Raw genomic sequence first — 14,975 nt, 5'->3', positions numbered from 1 at the left:
CTCAGCCCCTCGCTGACCAAACTCTTGTCTTCTCCTTCACACAGCTTCCTTGGAGCAAGGGCATGGAAGCCGTCTCACGCTTTCCACCTCTGGACTGCTCCCGATGATGATGGTAAAACACAAGGCTCCCGAGGTTCTCTAGTCGCTCCTGCAAAAACTATTTGAGACTGCCTGGGGCTTAGAATATCCTGAGACAGAGGGAACCCTTTTTGAACTTACAGAATAAGTCTTTTTGAAAATACAGAGCAATTCAACCCCTCAAGGGCTGTTTTGGGTGATATAGTCCCTGGAGGTAGCCCATGGAAGAAAACACTAGGCTTTTGCCAGGGACACGACAGGACCTGAAAACCAGCCCTGACACTCCGTAGCTGTGGGACCCTGGGCAAGGGACGGAATCTCTTTAAGCCTCAGCCACCTAAGGTTGATGGTCTGAGGCTAGTGGTCTGTAAAATGTCACAGCGTCGCCAGAAGATTCACTGAGACCTGACACAGTGGTCCGTAAGTGGTCTTCCTTTCCTTCTTTCTCATTTTGCTTATGTCTCTAGGCTTTGTGGTTTGGTCTTGCGTGGGTGAGAGAGTGGGAGGTGAGTCAGAGGGAGATGAAGGGTCTGCTGTGGGCCGGACTCTGTGAGAGGGCAGGGCATGGAAGCCGGTCAGGTTCTTCAACGGTTTATGGAGTCTAAAATCATCCAGGGTTGAGAAATGAGACTGGTCAGGGAAGCTCCCGGGAAAACCATTTCCACTCCTGGTCTCCTGCCTTGTGGACATTAGGGTGGATGGAGATGGGCACCAGGAAATTCTAACTTCCTGAGAAACAGACCAAACTCCCATTCATTGCTAAAGCTTCTTCCTCTGGCAGTTGGTAGTAACAAGAGAGCCTTTCCAGGCAATTCTATGGAAGCATTAATTACCACCTCCTCTACCCACCCCCTGGCTTCACGATTCCTACCTTTGAGCCTATAGCCTTTCCCTCCCCTTGGAACAGGGACAGGTCTTTCACTCCAGAAGGTTCCTCAAAGACCAGGGGACCAGTTCAGAAGTCAGTTCCAAGGAGGCTCTCCAGAATCCAGAGAACTTTCTGGGAGAGCATCAATAGGATTCCTCCTTTTTTATTTTTATTTTTAAAATTTTTTTAACCATTTCCTAAGCACTTAACTACCAGCAAGGCACTGCTTCAAGCGCATTACGTGAACTAATTTGTTCATTACAACAACCCTATGAGACAGGTAATCTTGGTTTCCCATTCTATAGATGTGGAAACTAAGCCACAGAGCAGCGATGTAATTTTCCTGAGACCACAAAGTTAGGATGTGGCAGATGAGTGTGGGAATGAAAGAAGGGAGGAAGGAAGGAAGACCCAGAGAGTCCTCCTTATCAATAAATGTGGGCACAATTTTTCACTGTTTACTGGGCCAAAAACTCTGATGAGCTTCATGATATCTAGAAGCCCTCGGGCATACAGGACAAAGGCTCAGTTTCCTCCAGAGTTGCAAGTATAGTTATGTGGCCATCCACGAAGGCAGCAATTCTCCAACTTCAGGGAGTCCTGGACAGCTTGTTACAAGTGGACTAGCTCACCCCCAGAGTTTCTAAGTCTCGAGGGCCGGGCGGAGCTGGAATGTCTGTATTCCTAGCCAGTGCTATGTCACGTAGGTGTTGTTGGTCCAAAGACTCTGCTTGGAAAACCACTGCTCTAACAGAAAGGTGAGATGATGCCTTTACTAGGCCCCTGGTAGCTCTGGAATTCTATGCTTGACTCCACATCCACATGCTGGCCACATCGCAAGTCCGCGGACACCTGCGGTCTGCAGAGGCCCCGCAGGCCGAACAGCAGGCAGTCCCAGGGAACTGGATTCCAGCTGCAGCGCTTGGTAAGCGAGGTGAAGGGGGACTGCCCTCTCCTCTTCACAGCTACGGGGAGGCCAAGTGGCCAGCAGGTCCCTCTCCCTGGCTCTTCCGGTCTCCCGGCCACTCTCCAGGATTCTCAGGCTCTAGACCCCTTCCACCACTCCCCTCCCCGCCGCCCGACCCTTCATCCATCTTAGCTCGCTTCCCTGGCACTTCTTTCTCCTCTTAAAGAAGAGAGGCTGGGAGCCTTCTGAGTGGGTGAGTCCAGCGGTCAGATGGTCCTTCTTACCCAAGGTGACCTCCTCTTGGTCCTCGGGTGCTTTGCCTCCCACCCAGTCTGCGGTAGTAACATCCCCTCACTGATCTTGCGGTTTGTCCAGAGGCTGCTAATGATAGTGGGATGCACAACAGTGGAGGGTGGGGGCGGGCAGGGGGGCTGTTCCCTGTGAGTCAACCCTGCAGTGACTCTGTCTGCTCCCCTGGGCTGGGACTGGGGGAACAGGGCTTGGGGGGGGGGGGGCTCCGTGTCCAGGGATCGGCCCTGAGATATTTGAGACGTGAGGGCACTCTTTGGAAGGAAGATAAAGCAGGCGCCGGGAGCACTACTTCCACAGCTTTTCAACCCTCCTGCGAGAGAACCCGATGCTCCAAGTCACATGCCCAAGGACAGCTCCCTGGAGCTCATCAGCTTGTAGGCTGAGACCTGAACGACTGCCCCCGTCCCCAGCAAGCATCTGTCAGTGACGGAAAGCTTTCTCTCCGAGCTGGCGAATGTGGGCTTCTCCAGCTCTGACTCGGGTGCTGGGATCTGCGCGACAGCCGACAAGACCAAAGCCAGGGGTGTCAGTGGTATTTTTACATTCACGGACACATGAATATCACGTTCTTCACTCAGGCAGGAGGCTGTTCCGTGGTGATCAGAGAGAAGCATGGGCCCACTGGCCTCTAATGAAGTCAACAAACTCCCCCTCCTCCTCTTGCCTCAGTGGGTAGCAATGGGGCTGCTGAACTGTTTCCAGATGTTGCGTTCAGGCGGAATCCGATTTGCGCTGGCTCATGCTTTTAGCTCAGGCTGAAGCACCATTTGATGGGGAACATGCGAGGGGATGGGGGGGAGGGGAGGGATGTTAAGGAGTGAAAGACAGAGGTGGTTGCCTTTGTGTGTGATGAGAAAATGACACTGTCAGTAGTACCCCCGGAGTTTAGTGTGGGGTCCTGGATGGTGTCCTGTACTAAGACGTGTTAAGGTTGGAATCCCCATCCCTAAAGTGGCCTGAAAGATTGTCACTGGCCTCTCTGGGCTACAGTGACTCTATCTGTAGTATGGAAAGAGTAATTTGGTAATTGTCTAACAGAAGGATCTAGTAAAGATGTGCCCTAGGGATTCCTTTTACATCTCTGTTCCCAGCCTCGGTCATGAAAAACCTCGCCCCGCAGGACTTAATCTCGCTTTAGGGTGGAAGTATGCCTAATCTGCCAAAAACAGAGCTCACCCCTTCTCTTCACAAATTTCTGCGATCATTCTAAATTATCATTGTATAAACTCACAGTGAGGGAACCATGCCTCATACCTTATAGGCATGAGGCATAAGAAAGAAATTCCTCTTTCTGGGACCCGGGGTTGTGTCTCTCACGACACACAGCCCAGAGCAGGAGCCTGAGAGACATTGCTGACTGATGAGCAGCTGTTCTAAATACAACTTTATAAATTTTCCTCTCCTGGAGATTATTAACATTCCTATTATTGCTGTCATTATTTTCCAGAATGGTTCCTCACCACTGAGAACGCATAAGAAACAGGGAGGTGGCACCAAACGGCACTTACTCCACACGTCGGGCTGAGGCAGGGCACTGCCCGAACCACCCCACCCCCCAGATCCCGGCAGCTTGAAGTGGGAGGCTGAGAGGCTCCGGGTGTTTCCCTTGGGTCTCGCTTGGCCATCTGGCCCCCATACCCAGGGTGTACCAGGGATACCCCCCACACCGCCTCCAGCCCAGAGCCCCCTACCAGTAGTCCTCCGTGCTTCCTCCTCTGCTGTAGATGGGGCCCTCCAGCTCCCTGGGGGTTGGGAAGATGTTCTCATGCTGGATGATGGTGGTTTTGATCAGCTCGTTCACGTGGGCTTGGCAGGACACCTGGTCGTGGCCCTCGGGCACTGACATCAGTGAGGGCCCGAAGCAGATGGCGAGGTTGTAGGGGTCCATCATGTTCTCTTCACTGAACTGTGATAAACTGGAGGAGAAGGGAAAGGGGCAAGTTGGAAAGCACTCGCATGAATGCCCAGAGAACACAATCAGGGGAGGCACTGCCAAGAGCAAGAGCAGAAGTTCCACAAACTGCCACCTGCTTTTCTGGGCATGGGAGCCCTTCTAGAAAGTCCACAGGGAGAAGACGGTGACCGGTCATTCAGGAGCCACCTCCTAGCGGGCCTCACCCCTCCTCTCTCACCAGCTCCTCTTTCAAATTCTACTTGCCAGCCCACCACCACCCTCGCTCCACACCTTCTCGGCCAGCTCTCCCCGCCTTGAGAACACACCACTCCGTAGAGCGGGGACAACTCCCACACACCAACCCACTAAGCTGCCAGAGCAGATGGAGACCCTCAGGCTGCCCTCATAATGACATGGTCAGAAGACGCAGGCGTCGTGCGCTGTGTACCTTCCTGCAGAGCAAAATAATCAAATTACTAGGGATCTTCCATTCTGAGCTTTAGACTTATTAAAAAAATTCGCCAACCGATTAGCTTTTGTATTCCATTAAGCAAGTGAATTTCTTTCTGGAAGCTAATGTAATTGTTTTTCATTTCCATAATATCCTCTACTATTACAATCAGGATTTATTCAGGAAAAGGTCAGCATGATGCTCAGTGTCTGCTCAGGCCTCCTCTGGATGCAGTCTGACTTCGTTATTGGCTATTTCGCTGGGCAACTGGCCCTTCCCAGGCAGCAGCTGCTCTGGCCACACCTCCAACCTTGGCCAAGGACCCGAGCCCTTCAGTGAGCTGCTGGGCCTCACTGGCCCCCACTGGTCTCTGTTCACCCAGGTGGAAGGCTTGACCAGCTCCATACGTGCACCCCCAGCCCCCAGCCCCAGGTTGTAGAGCTGTGAGCTCTGCTAAGGAGTTCTGCCTCCTCCATGGGCCTCAGCAGGTGGTCCCCAGCACCTGATTCTGACAGATCTGAGGAGAACCCAAAGCCCTCTGATGCTGAACCAGAGGCCCGAGGCCCCGCTGCCTTCATCTGCATGGGTGTTGTTCAGAACTGGACAGAGTTCATTTCTAGCGGATCCCGCCCCCCAGATTCCAATTACCAAGCTGGCCTCTCTCTAACCCAGTGGTTCTCTCCTCTACTGCAGATTTGCATACATCCCCTGTCCACCTTGCAGAAGCAATACCATGGATGCAAACAGCTGTTCTGGGGAGAAAATGGTCGCGGTTGAGAGTCACTCCTCTCCAGGACCTAGTCAAATGCAGGGAGGCCAGCCATGGGTGAGGTTATGGGTCTCAGGGGTGGGGCTGCTTCACAGAAGATCTGAAAGTTTGAATTGCATAAGCCTCCCCCCTGCTCCTGAGTTAAAAGAGAGCCGAGATTCAGAAAAGATGGGGAGAAATTTCCAAGTCTACTTCTTGGTCAAACAAACACTGGAGACAAGAGAGATAATTAACTCGGTAACCTCAGCAGGGACCAGGAGGAGGAAGGCCCTGTCTCTTTAGTGCGATCTGATGACATTCGCAAACATGGAAGAAAACCAGTCATTTCTGAGAAGCCTGGCCGTTAGAGGGAAACAAAGTCTAGCCCTGAGAGTCCCAGTCGAAGGCCCGTAAGAGATGAGCAGCCTGGCCAAGCCTCCTAAGGGAAGGGCTGTTTGATTCACAGGCAGCTGCAACGACCAGGGGCTTGAGGGGGACACATCTTCGTGGACTGGAGTCTCATGGGCCAGTTCCATTTCTTACTCCCATTAAAATATACACCAAGGTCCTCTCTTCCAATCTACAATGGGAACACCTAGACTGAGGGGTTAGAGCCATGGTTCTCAACTATTTGGGGGTCACAGCCTCCTTCAGGAATTTGACAAAAACCAGAGATCCTCTCCCCCCAAAATTCATACATGTACACATACAAATGCATGTCATTTCATATGCAATATAACGGTGCTAATAATCCTTGAAGGCCCTCAAGTCTGTGCCCAGTATAAGAATTTAAATACTGGATTTTTATTTTTAAAGAAATACTTACAATGGAAAACACTGGTAACAGGTCCCTCTTTTAAAATTTTTTTTGGTAACAACTTGTATAATACCATCTCTTCTCAGAACTGGGCTAGATTTCTAGAACTTCTATCCATAATATTAGTAAATTCTTCTAATTGGTTCAAACTCATCTTCCGTGCGTCTTAACAAGGTTCAGGATAGGGACTGGGAACACAGGCTTTGGGGAGGGATGAGAAAATCAGGATTGAGGTGGGGAACTTGTTTTTATGATGCACTTCTCTGGACTTTTTACCCTTTAATGATGCACATTTGTCCCTTTGATTAAATTTAAAAAAGAAAAACAAAACATCCCCCAAATTTTAGAGTCAATGAGACCTGGTTTTGAGTCCTGGTCCCATCATGTACGAGTTCCAGGAGAGTATTCTGATTTCTAAATCTCTTCCTAAGTTCCCCTCCTTAGCGGGGCTGTTTTAAAGCTTGAATGCGGGGGGCACCTGGGTGGCTCAGTGGGTTAAAGCCTCTGCCTTTGGCTCAGGTCATGATCCCAGGGTCCTGGGATCGAGCCCCACATCAGGCTCTCTGCTCAGCAGGGAGCCTGCTTCCCCCTCTCTCTCTGCCTGCCTCTCTGCCTACTTGTGATCTCTGTCTGTGTCAAATAAGTAAATAAGATCTTAAAAAAAAAAAAGCTTGAATGGGCTGTCACACGCAGAGCACTGAGCCCCGTGCCTTGTACACAGGTGGTGCTCCATCCCTATTTTCTGTAATTATAATATCCAAATTGCTTCTTGATACAGGACCCTCGATTCTAGTCAGGGAATGGGAAGCAGGGCTGTCAACATTTGCCAGCAATTGATTTATAGAGGGCTAGCCATCTTCCTTTTCCAACAGACATCATCAAACTGAGGACTCTAGATCCCAAAATCGAAACCTTAAATCCTCAGGGAGAACACCAAGCTTCGAACAGACTGTTTTAAATATGTGACATTTCACTTAAAAACCTTCAGCTTCACTGGCCCCAGGGGTTTGATTTGGCAACAACCAACAGACTATGGGTAAGACATTAAAGCATCGGATTTCATTTTAGGTTTGAAAGGGATGAAGAGAAATTGTATTATTCACCATGGCCCCAGGCAAGTCATGGGGCTGAGAATCCATCAGGCCTTTAAAAGCTTTTCCAACAGAAGACACTACAACTTCCCTCCCTAAATCCATGATTTAACAGCGTTCCCCTATGTCCCCAAAAGGCTAAGAGGTAAGAAGTCCGCTGTAATTCTGGCTGATGTTTCCTGATGGTCCTTCAAAGGCATCTTGTCACTCGCCTTGTCATTCTCTCACCTCCGATGCCAAGCGTCGGCTTCCTCGTGCTCCCCGCATCTACTAAGGGACTTGCCTCTATGCCCTCATGTCCCGCCTTCCTTCCCCTGCAGTGAACTCCATCCTCTCTCTCCAGCAAGAGTATCAGTCCAGCAACTGCACCATCAGTTTTCCTCTCCACTGGGCCATTCCCACCAGCATACAAACATGCAGGAATACTGGCCCCATGAAAAAGAATCCCCTCTAAACCCCATGTCCAGACCACATTACTGACCCATTTTCTTAGAAAACTTTCTGGGACTTATCTGTACCTGTTGTCTGTGATTCTCCGATTCATCCCCACCCCTTCTGCTATGGACTGAATTGTGTCCCCCCTCCCCAGACTCCTGTGATGAAACCCTACCCACCCCCCTCCCATGGGACTGTATTTGGAGAAAGGATCTTTAAGGAGATAATGAAGGTTCAATGAGATCCTAAGGGAGAGGGCTGAAGCCAAGAGGACTGCTGTCCTTCTAGGAAGAGGCAAAGACCCCAGAGCTCTCCCTCTGTGCACAGAGGAGAGCCACAGGGGGAGGCAGAGGGAAGACTGCCACTTACAAGCCAAGGTACTGCCCCTGCCGGCACCTTAATCTTGGATTTCTAGACTCCCGAACCACGAGAAAATGAATTTCTGTTGTTGAAGTCATCTAGTCACTTTGCTACGGCAGCCTGAGCAGACACATGGGCCATCTCTCTTGCCCTTCCCCAACTTTATTGTGGTAAAATCTACATACCACAAAATCGACCATTTTCACCATTTTAAAGTGTCTAATTCAGTGCCATTTAGCATATTCACAATGTTGTGCAACCATCACCACCATTTAGTTCCAGGACACTTTCATCACAAGAAAGGAAACCCCATGTCCATTGGCAGTCACGCCCCACCCCCACCATCCTCCCCTCCCCCAAGTCCCTGGCTCCACGGATCTGCTGTCACTGCTGATTTGCCTGTTCCGGACACAGCAGATGAATGGACCTTGGCCCCACACAGGCTTCTGTGTCTGGCTTTTTTCCTCCAGGAGGATGTTTTCCAGGTGCATCCATGCTGCAGCATGCCACTGTAGGGCCAGACAGGTAGGTCCGCTGTAGGGACCTACCACAGTGATTTAGCCATCAGCGGCAGCTCTTCTCTCCCGACCTGACACCATCCGGGTCTGGCCCCTTCCACTCCATCAGGGCAACACTCCTTAGGGTCACCAGTGCCCTCCCCACTGCTAAGCCGTTTCTGAGTCCTTTCCTCAGCAGGCCTGCCATCCCCTTTACCTCTGGTTTCACTCCCTCTTCCTCTACATGGCTACTGGGACACCATTCTCTCTAGGTCCTCCACCGAGCTCAGCCTGCGGAGCCCAGCTGTCCCTCGGGCGCCTCCAACCTCATCTGGCTCCTCCTCTGTCGTCCAGTGTGACAGATGGCATCTCCAACCTCCCAGTTCCTCATGCCAGACCCATGGCAGTCACCCTGAACACCCTCACACGCCCAGCACCACCTCCAAACCATGTCCTGAGCCCTCTCCATCCCCGGAGCCACCTTCCTCTGGCTCCTCCCACTTCACTCATTACAGCCGAGCCGACTTTCTGGAAGCACAGAGCTTAAGAACAGAAGCAAGTCTCAATCCATCTGGAAACGGCTCGGCCTTGCCTTACAGAGACAACATGCAACATCCCGCCCCTCCGCACTCCTCTCACGGTCTCCTGCTGACCACTGTCTCTTAAAGAGCAAACTTTTGCCCTGTCCCCTGCACTCGCCAGTTCCCTGACCTGCTTCCTTTTCTCTAGAGCGCTCTTCCTCTGATACAGGGTATGTGTACTCAAGCGCTTGCTCTGTCTTCTTCCATAGAACATGAACCCCAAAGGGATCCCATGGGACACCTGGACTGTTCGGTGCACTCTTAGGTGCTTAACACCGAGAACAGGGCCTGGCCCACAGTGGATGCTTAATAAATATGTGTTAAATAAGGGAACAGATAAGCCCACGAGCAGCTGTGGGCACTCCAAGACACCCTAACCACAACTTTACTTGTCCATCTGCGTGTGGAAGCCAAAACGCTCCTTGTGAAAGTCAGAAGAACTGCCCAGAATCCTTCCAAACAAGGAGGCACCTGGAGATTGGTGAGATTTTGAGGAAGATTCAGCTTTTCTGGAGACACCGGGGCACCTTAATAGGGCGAAAAGCACCCGCGGTTCACTCTCTCATTCAGATGAAAAAGAGGACCTGAGCCTTTGAGGGCCTACAGCAGTGTTTCTGGGACTTTCATGAGCATGAGACTCAGCAGGGGACCTGGTTAAAACACAGATTCGGATTCACTGGTCTTTGAGCGGGAAGGGCTGAGACGCGGCATTTTTAACCATCTCCCAAATGATGGTCCGTGGACCTCACCTGACCAAAAAGAGCCTAAAAGACTATATTGTTTGACATCTGAAGAAAGCAGGTTTCAAAAGGCAAAAAACAGAGTCGGTTGCAGTGAGGGGGAGCTAAGGACATTGTTGGGGCCAAAAAGTCCTGCGCAGCACACGGGCTGTGGTAGGCAGCCTCTAAATGACCCCCATGATCCCTGCCTACCGGTTTTCACACCCTGCTGTAATGTTCTCCCTCTGAAGTGTGGACTAGATGTAGTGACTCACTTCTGCTGAATGGAAAATGGCAGAAGGCATGGGACGTCACTTCTGAGATTAGGTTACCAAGGACTATGCTTTCTGTCTTGGGTGTTCTCTCATTCACGTGCTTGGAAGGAAGGCAGCTGCCACGGAGTGAACAGCTCTGTGGTGAGGCCTGCAAGGTGAAGCACTGACGAAGGCCTCTGGCCAACAGTCAGCCAGCAAGGAAGGTCCTCAGTCCAACAACCTGCGAGGAACTGAATCCCGCCAACACCACGCATGTGGGCTTGGAAAGCGGATGCCCCCCCAGTGGAGCCATTCGGAGACGACGGCCCTGCCCCCACACCCTCACGGCAGTCTCAAGGAAGCTAGAGCCAGAGGCCCCCCTGTGACATTGCACCTACACTAGGGATTCCTGACCCTCAGAAACTGCTTTTTCGTTTAAGTTGCTAAGTTTTAGGGTAATTTGTTACACAGCAATAGGTAGTTAATGTAGATGCTAGTAAAGATAATGTTAATGATTAACAAGGCCTGCGGGACACCTGGGTGGCTCAGTTGGTTAAGCTGCTGCCTTCAGCTCAGGTCATGATCCCAGCATCCTGGGATTGAGTCCCACATCGGGCTCCTTGCTCGGCAGGGAGCCTGCTTCTCCCTCCACCTCTGCCTGCCACTCTGACTGCCCGTGCTCACTCACTCTTTCTCCCTTTCTCTCTGACAAATAAATAAGTAAAATCTTAAAAAGAAAGAAAGAAATGTTATCCCTTGTTTGTACTGATGTTTCTCTGCATGTCTGTAACAGGAGTTTATATACAACCCAACACAGGGCCCTGGTGTTCCAGGATTTACTCTATTAAAAAAAAAAAAAAAACAAGGCCTGCTGGACAGGCCCAGGTTCATTCAGTGGGCCGGGCACTCCAGAAGACACTAGCTACATACACGTATGGAACCAGGACAAGTCCGCACAGCGCTGCTGCACGTGTAAGGAGTCCCACACACATTTACACACATACTAGTTTTCTGGCTCCTTGAGATTGAGGAGGTGTACAACCTGAGAGAAAGACTGTAGTCAGAAGTAAAGTACACACACCCCAGGACGCAGAACAACAAAGGAGAGCGGTCCTGAAGTCGGGGCCCAGCAGAGTCTCCCTCAGGAGCTCCCTGTCAACAGTCGCCACATCTGTTGATAAGAGTACACTTCCGAGCCGCCATCTTTCCCCAGAGGTGGTATTCTCTAGCACCTGTGTCCTGAATTCCATCCTTTATTTTAGGAAACACTGTGGTTATGAATGCTGTACCTTTCCCACGAAATACTTTGATGAGCATATACACCTTTTTGTAACCAGACAAAAAAGGAAAACAAAAGAAAAGTAATGGTTACACTGGTGTAATTCCCATGCTTCCTACGACAGTGGCCACCACGTCCACCTCTGCCAGAGGCTCCCTCTCTCGCTCCCCCTGTCCCGCGAGCTCCCTGCCACCTTTACGCAGCAGGAAGAAGACGCAGGGAGGAGAGTGAGGCCATGGTGCTTCTGCACGCAGCTGCCCTGGGACCTGTCTGCCCCCCACCTCTTCACACTCCCACTCTGGGGGGCCAGACCAGGCTCCTTTGGTGTGGGCAGGTGTCTGTCAATGAGGGGAGATAAGAACTGGTGGTCCCGAGGGGCTGACTGGCTCAACAGTCAGTACGGGGTTTCCATTTCCGGCAGCCTTCGAGGCATGGCATGTGAACACTGTCTGTGGGTCCGTGAGGGCTGCTGAGTGTGGGCGGCAGCAGTGTTGAGTCAGGGCTCGGCTAAGGGAAGGCGCAGACATGGCCACGTGGAGGAGGCAGGCTGCAGCCAGGCTGAAGGACGGCGTGGGTGCCCCGACAAGGCCCCTGGCAGGGCTGCTAGCCTAGACCCTCAGAAGGCCGGGCTGACTGTGAACAGTAGGCAAGCCCTGCTCATGAGATGGCCACTAAGTTTGTTCTCCTCGGAAGCAAAGGCCAAACTGACCAGGAAGATGAAGAAATTTTGTTTTCTCTTTTGACAGATTCATGGATCTAGAGAACTGTCTCTCCACGAGAGGAAAGCCCAGGAAGCAAAAGTGAAGATGAAGGGCAAGGTATGGGGAGTCGGGGGGCCGGCCTCCCCCCGCAGCAGCCCTGACTCCACACGGAACGGCCTCCTTGCAGAAGGCGAGGACATCAGTGACAGGTTTAACGGGGATTTCAAGAGAAGCTAGAAACGGAGGTATTTTAAGTAAAATATCCTAATATTTAAATGTTTCAATGTTTTTAAGACACAGCAGACTGAAAGGAAACACCTCCAGGGCCTTACCTGGCTTTGCTGTTGCCCATGTACAGCCTGTGCTCCAGGCTGTTGAGGGAACAACATGAAGACAGAGGTGCCCATGGGGCAAACACCACATGTCCTTGCTGTCCTGTGGGGACCCAACGCCCACCCTCGGCAAGGACACTGCTCGCACAGGAAGCCATGCCCCATCCAAGCCCAGGGCCCCTCTGGTCTTCAGACCTTTCTTCTAGCTAGGCTCACTCCCTGGGTAGCCAGCTAAAACATCAGTACATGGTCACTCCAGACTCGTATCTCTACTCTGGGTTTCTTCCGAGTGTCAGATTCCTATATCCCACTGCCCAGTCAGAAATTCTGCTTGGAGGCCTGACAGGCACCTCAGATGAACATGGCCACATGGGTGCCTTGTCTCGATTCTGTTCTCCACACCTCGTCAGTGCTGTGCTCAAACCCAACCCACTTCATCACCCTCCCTCATGACTCACCCCCCATCCCCCTGTTGAAGCCCCTAGTGCCTGTGGCTGAGACCTCACGTTAAACCTCTGCATAGGGGCCCCTGCTTCTCCTCACAGTCCTGGATGGTAACTTCTCCTCAAAGTTGTTGGGCTTAAAGCATATATACAGATCAGATCTTATCATTCTCCTGCTTAAAAGATTCCAGTGGCTTCCCAAATCCAAACCCATTATGACCATGACTCTTGGGCCTTGACAGCCTTCAACACCCTTTGTGGCTCCTTCAGTGACTCCATTTGGGCTGCTGCTCTCACGCAGTCTCCTCAGAGAGGCCTCTGCTGACCTCCCCTCTACAGCGGCTCTCCCTCTCTCCTCCACCCCCATTCCGACCCTCCCACACTCTATCTCTGTACTTACGCTTCTTTATTCTTCATCTAAGCACCCTTTCCCGCCTGACATATCTGTTATCTGTCTGTCTCCTACCCTGGAATGTGAGTTTAATGGTATCAGGGCTCTTGTCTCTTGTTTTGCAATGTACTCGCACAGCCTACAACTGTGCCCCGCACATAGTCAGTGCCCCCACAGACATGCACGGGGCCGGGGGAACTGACACAGCTCTACAGGTAAGCTTCGGGGTCCGAAGCCCAGGCCTGATCCCATTGTTCACTGGGAAGTCTACTCACTGATTGAGGAAGGCAAAGAGGTATCTCATGATAATCAGAGTGGTTTTGGGCAGGACCAGGAGAACTTTCCGGATGTGCAGAGCTCTCTCCTGCAGGTTGTCCATTGCTGAAAGAAGACAGCCATGCATTATTGTCCATCGCAACTGAGATCCCTCGGAGTAACGGCGTGAGGGCCGGGACCACCAGCAGGTGCTGCAGAGACAGCAGCCACATCCACGCAGCACTGGTGTGCCATGTAGGGAGTTCCAACCCTGTGGCTCCTTGGGGCAGGACTGCTGCCACAGGGCACCTGCTGGGCTCCAGACGCGTCCTGATGCAGGACTGAAGGGCTATGCTCCCTGGGCTCAGAAGGGGTTGGGGATATTCCCCAAGCACCTGCTGCTCTCTTATTAAAGCAATCACAGACAAGGAACTGTCCCCAAATCGCTATGACCGCAGACTTGACCTCCAGCCTTGGAGGATCGACGTGCATGCAGAGGGAGACAGGCTGTGTAGCTCCTGTCCCGCCCACTCTACATATACATCATCTCACCTTCTGGACAGGTCTGGCTTATCTACCCCCTCTCTGATCTGCAGGGTAGTTGGGCAGAAAGTGGTCAGAGGCCAGAGAAGGCAGATCCCTGTATAAATCATGATATCTGGGGAAGAAGACCCAAGGTTTCCTGTTTTTTGTGCTATGCACAGACCAGTTACAGGTGAGACCCTAGGCTGGTGGCCTCCATCACGGCCAGCCTCCCCACTAGGGGGCTACGTGGATACTGTTATTTTCTAAGAATGCCTTTCTGTGAAAAAGAAGTGGAAAGCAGTAGATCAGGAGCACATCTCAAGGCGAGAACTGGACAGCCAGGGTATCTTGAATGGTCTTGGTAGCCCCAGTCCACAGAAGACATCTAAGCTCAGTCCTAGAACAAGATGTGAAGACAGGAGGGGTGCCTATATTTAATAGGCACCGAACTGATTTCCACTAGAGTTCCACAGAGAGTGGCTCGACAAATACAACAAGAGAGCTTACTGAATGCCCTGGCACCTTTCTCTCTTACAACAGCAGAGTGGGACAATGCTCAGGGCATACACTGAGGCCAGCTGGAGACTTGGGGGCTATGAAGACCCTGGTGTATCCGGGAAGAAGACTATTTCCCCCATTTCAAAGTCACTGCCTTCTCCAACCTCAGGAGCCATCATTCCAAGGGGGTCTACTTCCAGGATGACCTGATATTAATCTAAATTTCCATGCATTGTTTTCCATGGAAAACAAGAGAGAGGACGTTTCAGGATAACCAGCTAAAATACATGGCTAAGCATAGTTTTTCAAGCCCCAGATTTGAGAGTAAGAGGCAGGAGCCCATAAGGATAAAGAATGAAGTAGATGGTTGTAGTAAAGGATGAAGCAGAGACGAGATTTCTTTCTAGGAAAACATCCTACTGCGACATTTAATGTGCAGAGGGCTCTTGTTCCTAAAAGAACACATATTACCACATCTAGCAGGTAAGGCACATCACGTTTAAAGCAACAAGCAGGGGCACCTGGGTGGCTCAGTTGGT

At 51.4% G+C, this 14,975-nt stretch overlaps 1 protein-coding gene across 9 annotated transcripts in view; it reads right to left on the bottom strand.

Moving 5' to 3' along the window:
- Window positions 1-14,975, bottom strand: part of SRGAP2 (SLIT-ROBO Rho GTPase activating protein 2) — a 231,543-nt gene that overhangs the window by 13,493 nt on the left and 203,075 nt on the right. For all 9 annotated transcript variants that reach the window (XM_059146580.1, XM_059146582.1, XM_059146587.1 and 6 more), the window contains 2 exons: window positions 13,434-13,539; window positions 3,857-4,081 (listed from right to left, as the gene is read on the bottom strand). In XM_059146580.1, the coding sequence (XP_059002563.1) occupies window positions 3,857-4,081; window positions 13,434-13,539 (331 nt within the window). The remainder of the gene's footprint in view (window positions 1-3,856; window positions 4,082-13,433; window positions 13,540-14,975) is intronic.

The sequence above is a fragment of the Mustela lutreola genome, chromosome 14, assembly GCF_030435805.1.
Source record: "Mustela lutreola isolate mMusLut2 chromosome 14, mMusLut2.pri, whole genome shotgun sequence".
Lineage (NCBI taxonomy): Eukaryota > Metazoa > Chordata > Mammalia > Carnivora > Mustelidae > Mustela > Mustela lutreola.
This window is presented reverse-complemented; position numbering and strand designations above follow the sequence as displayed.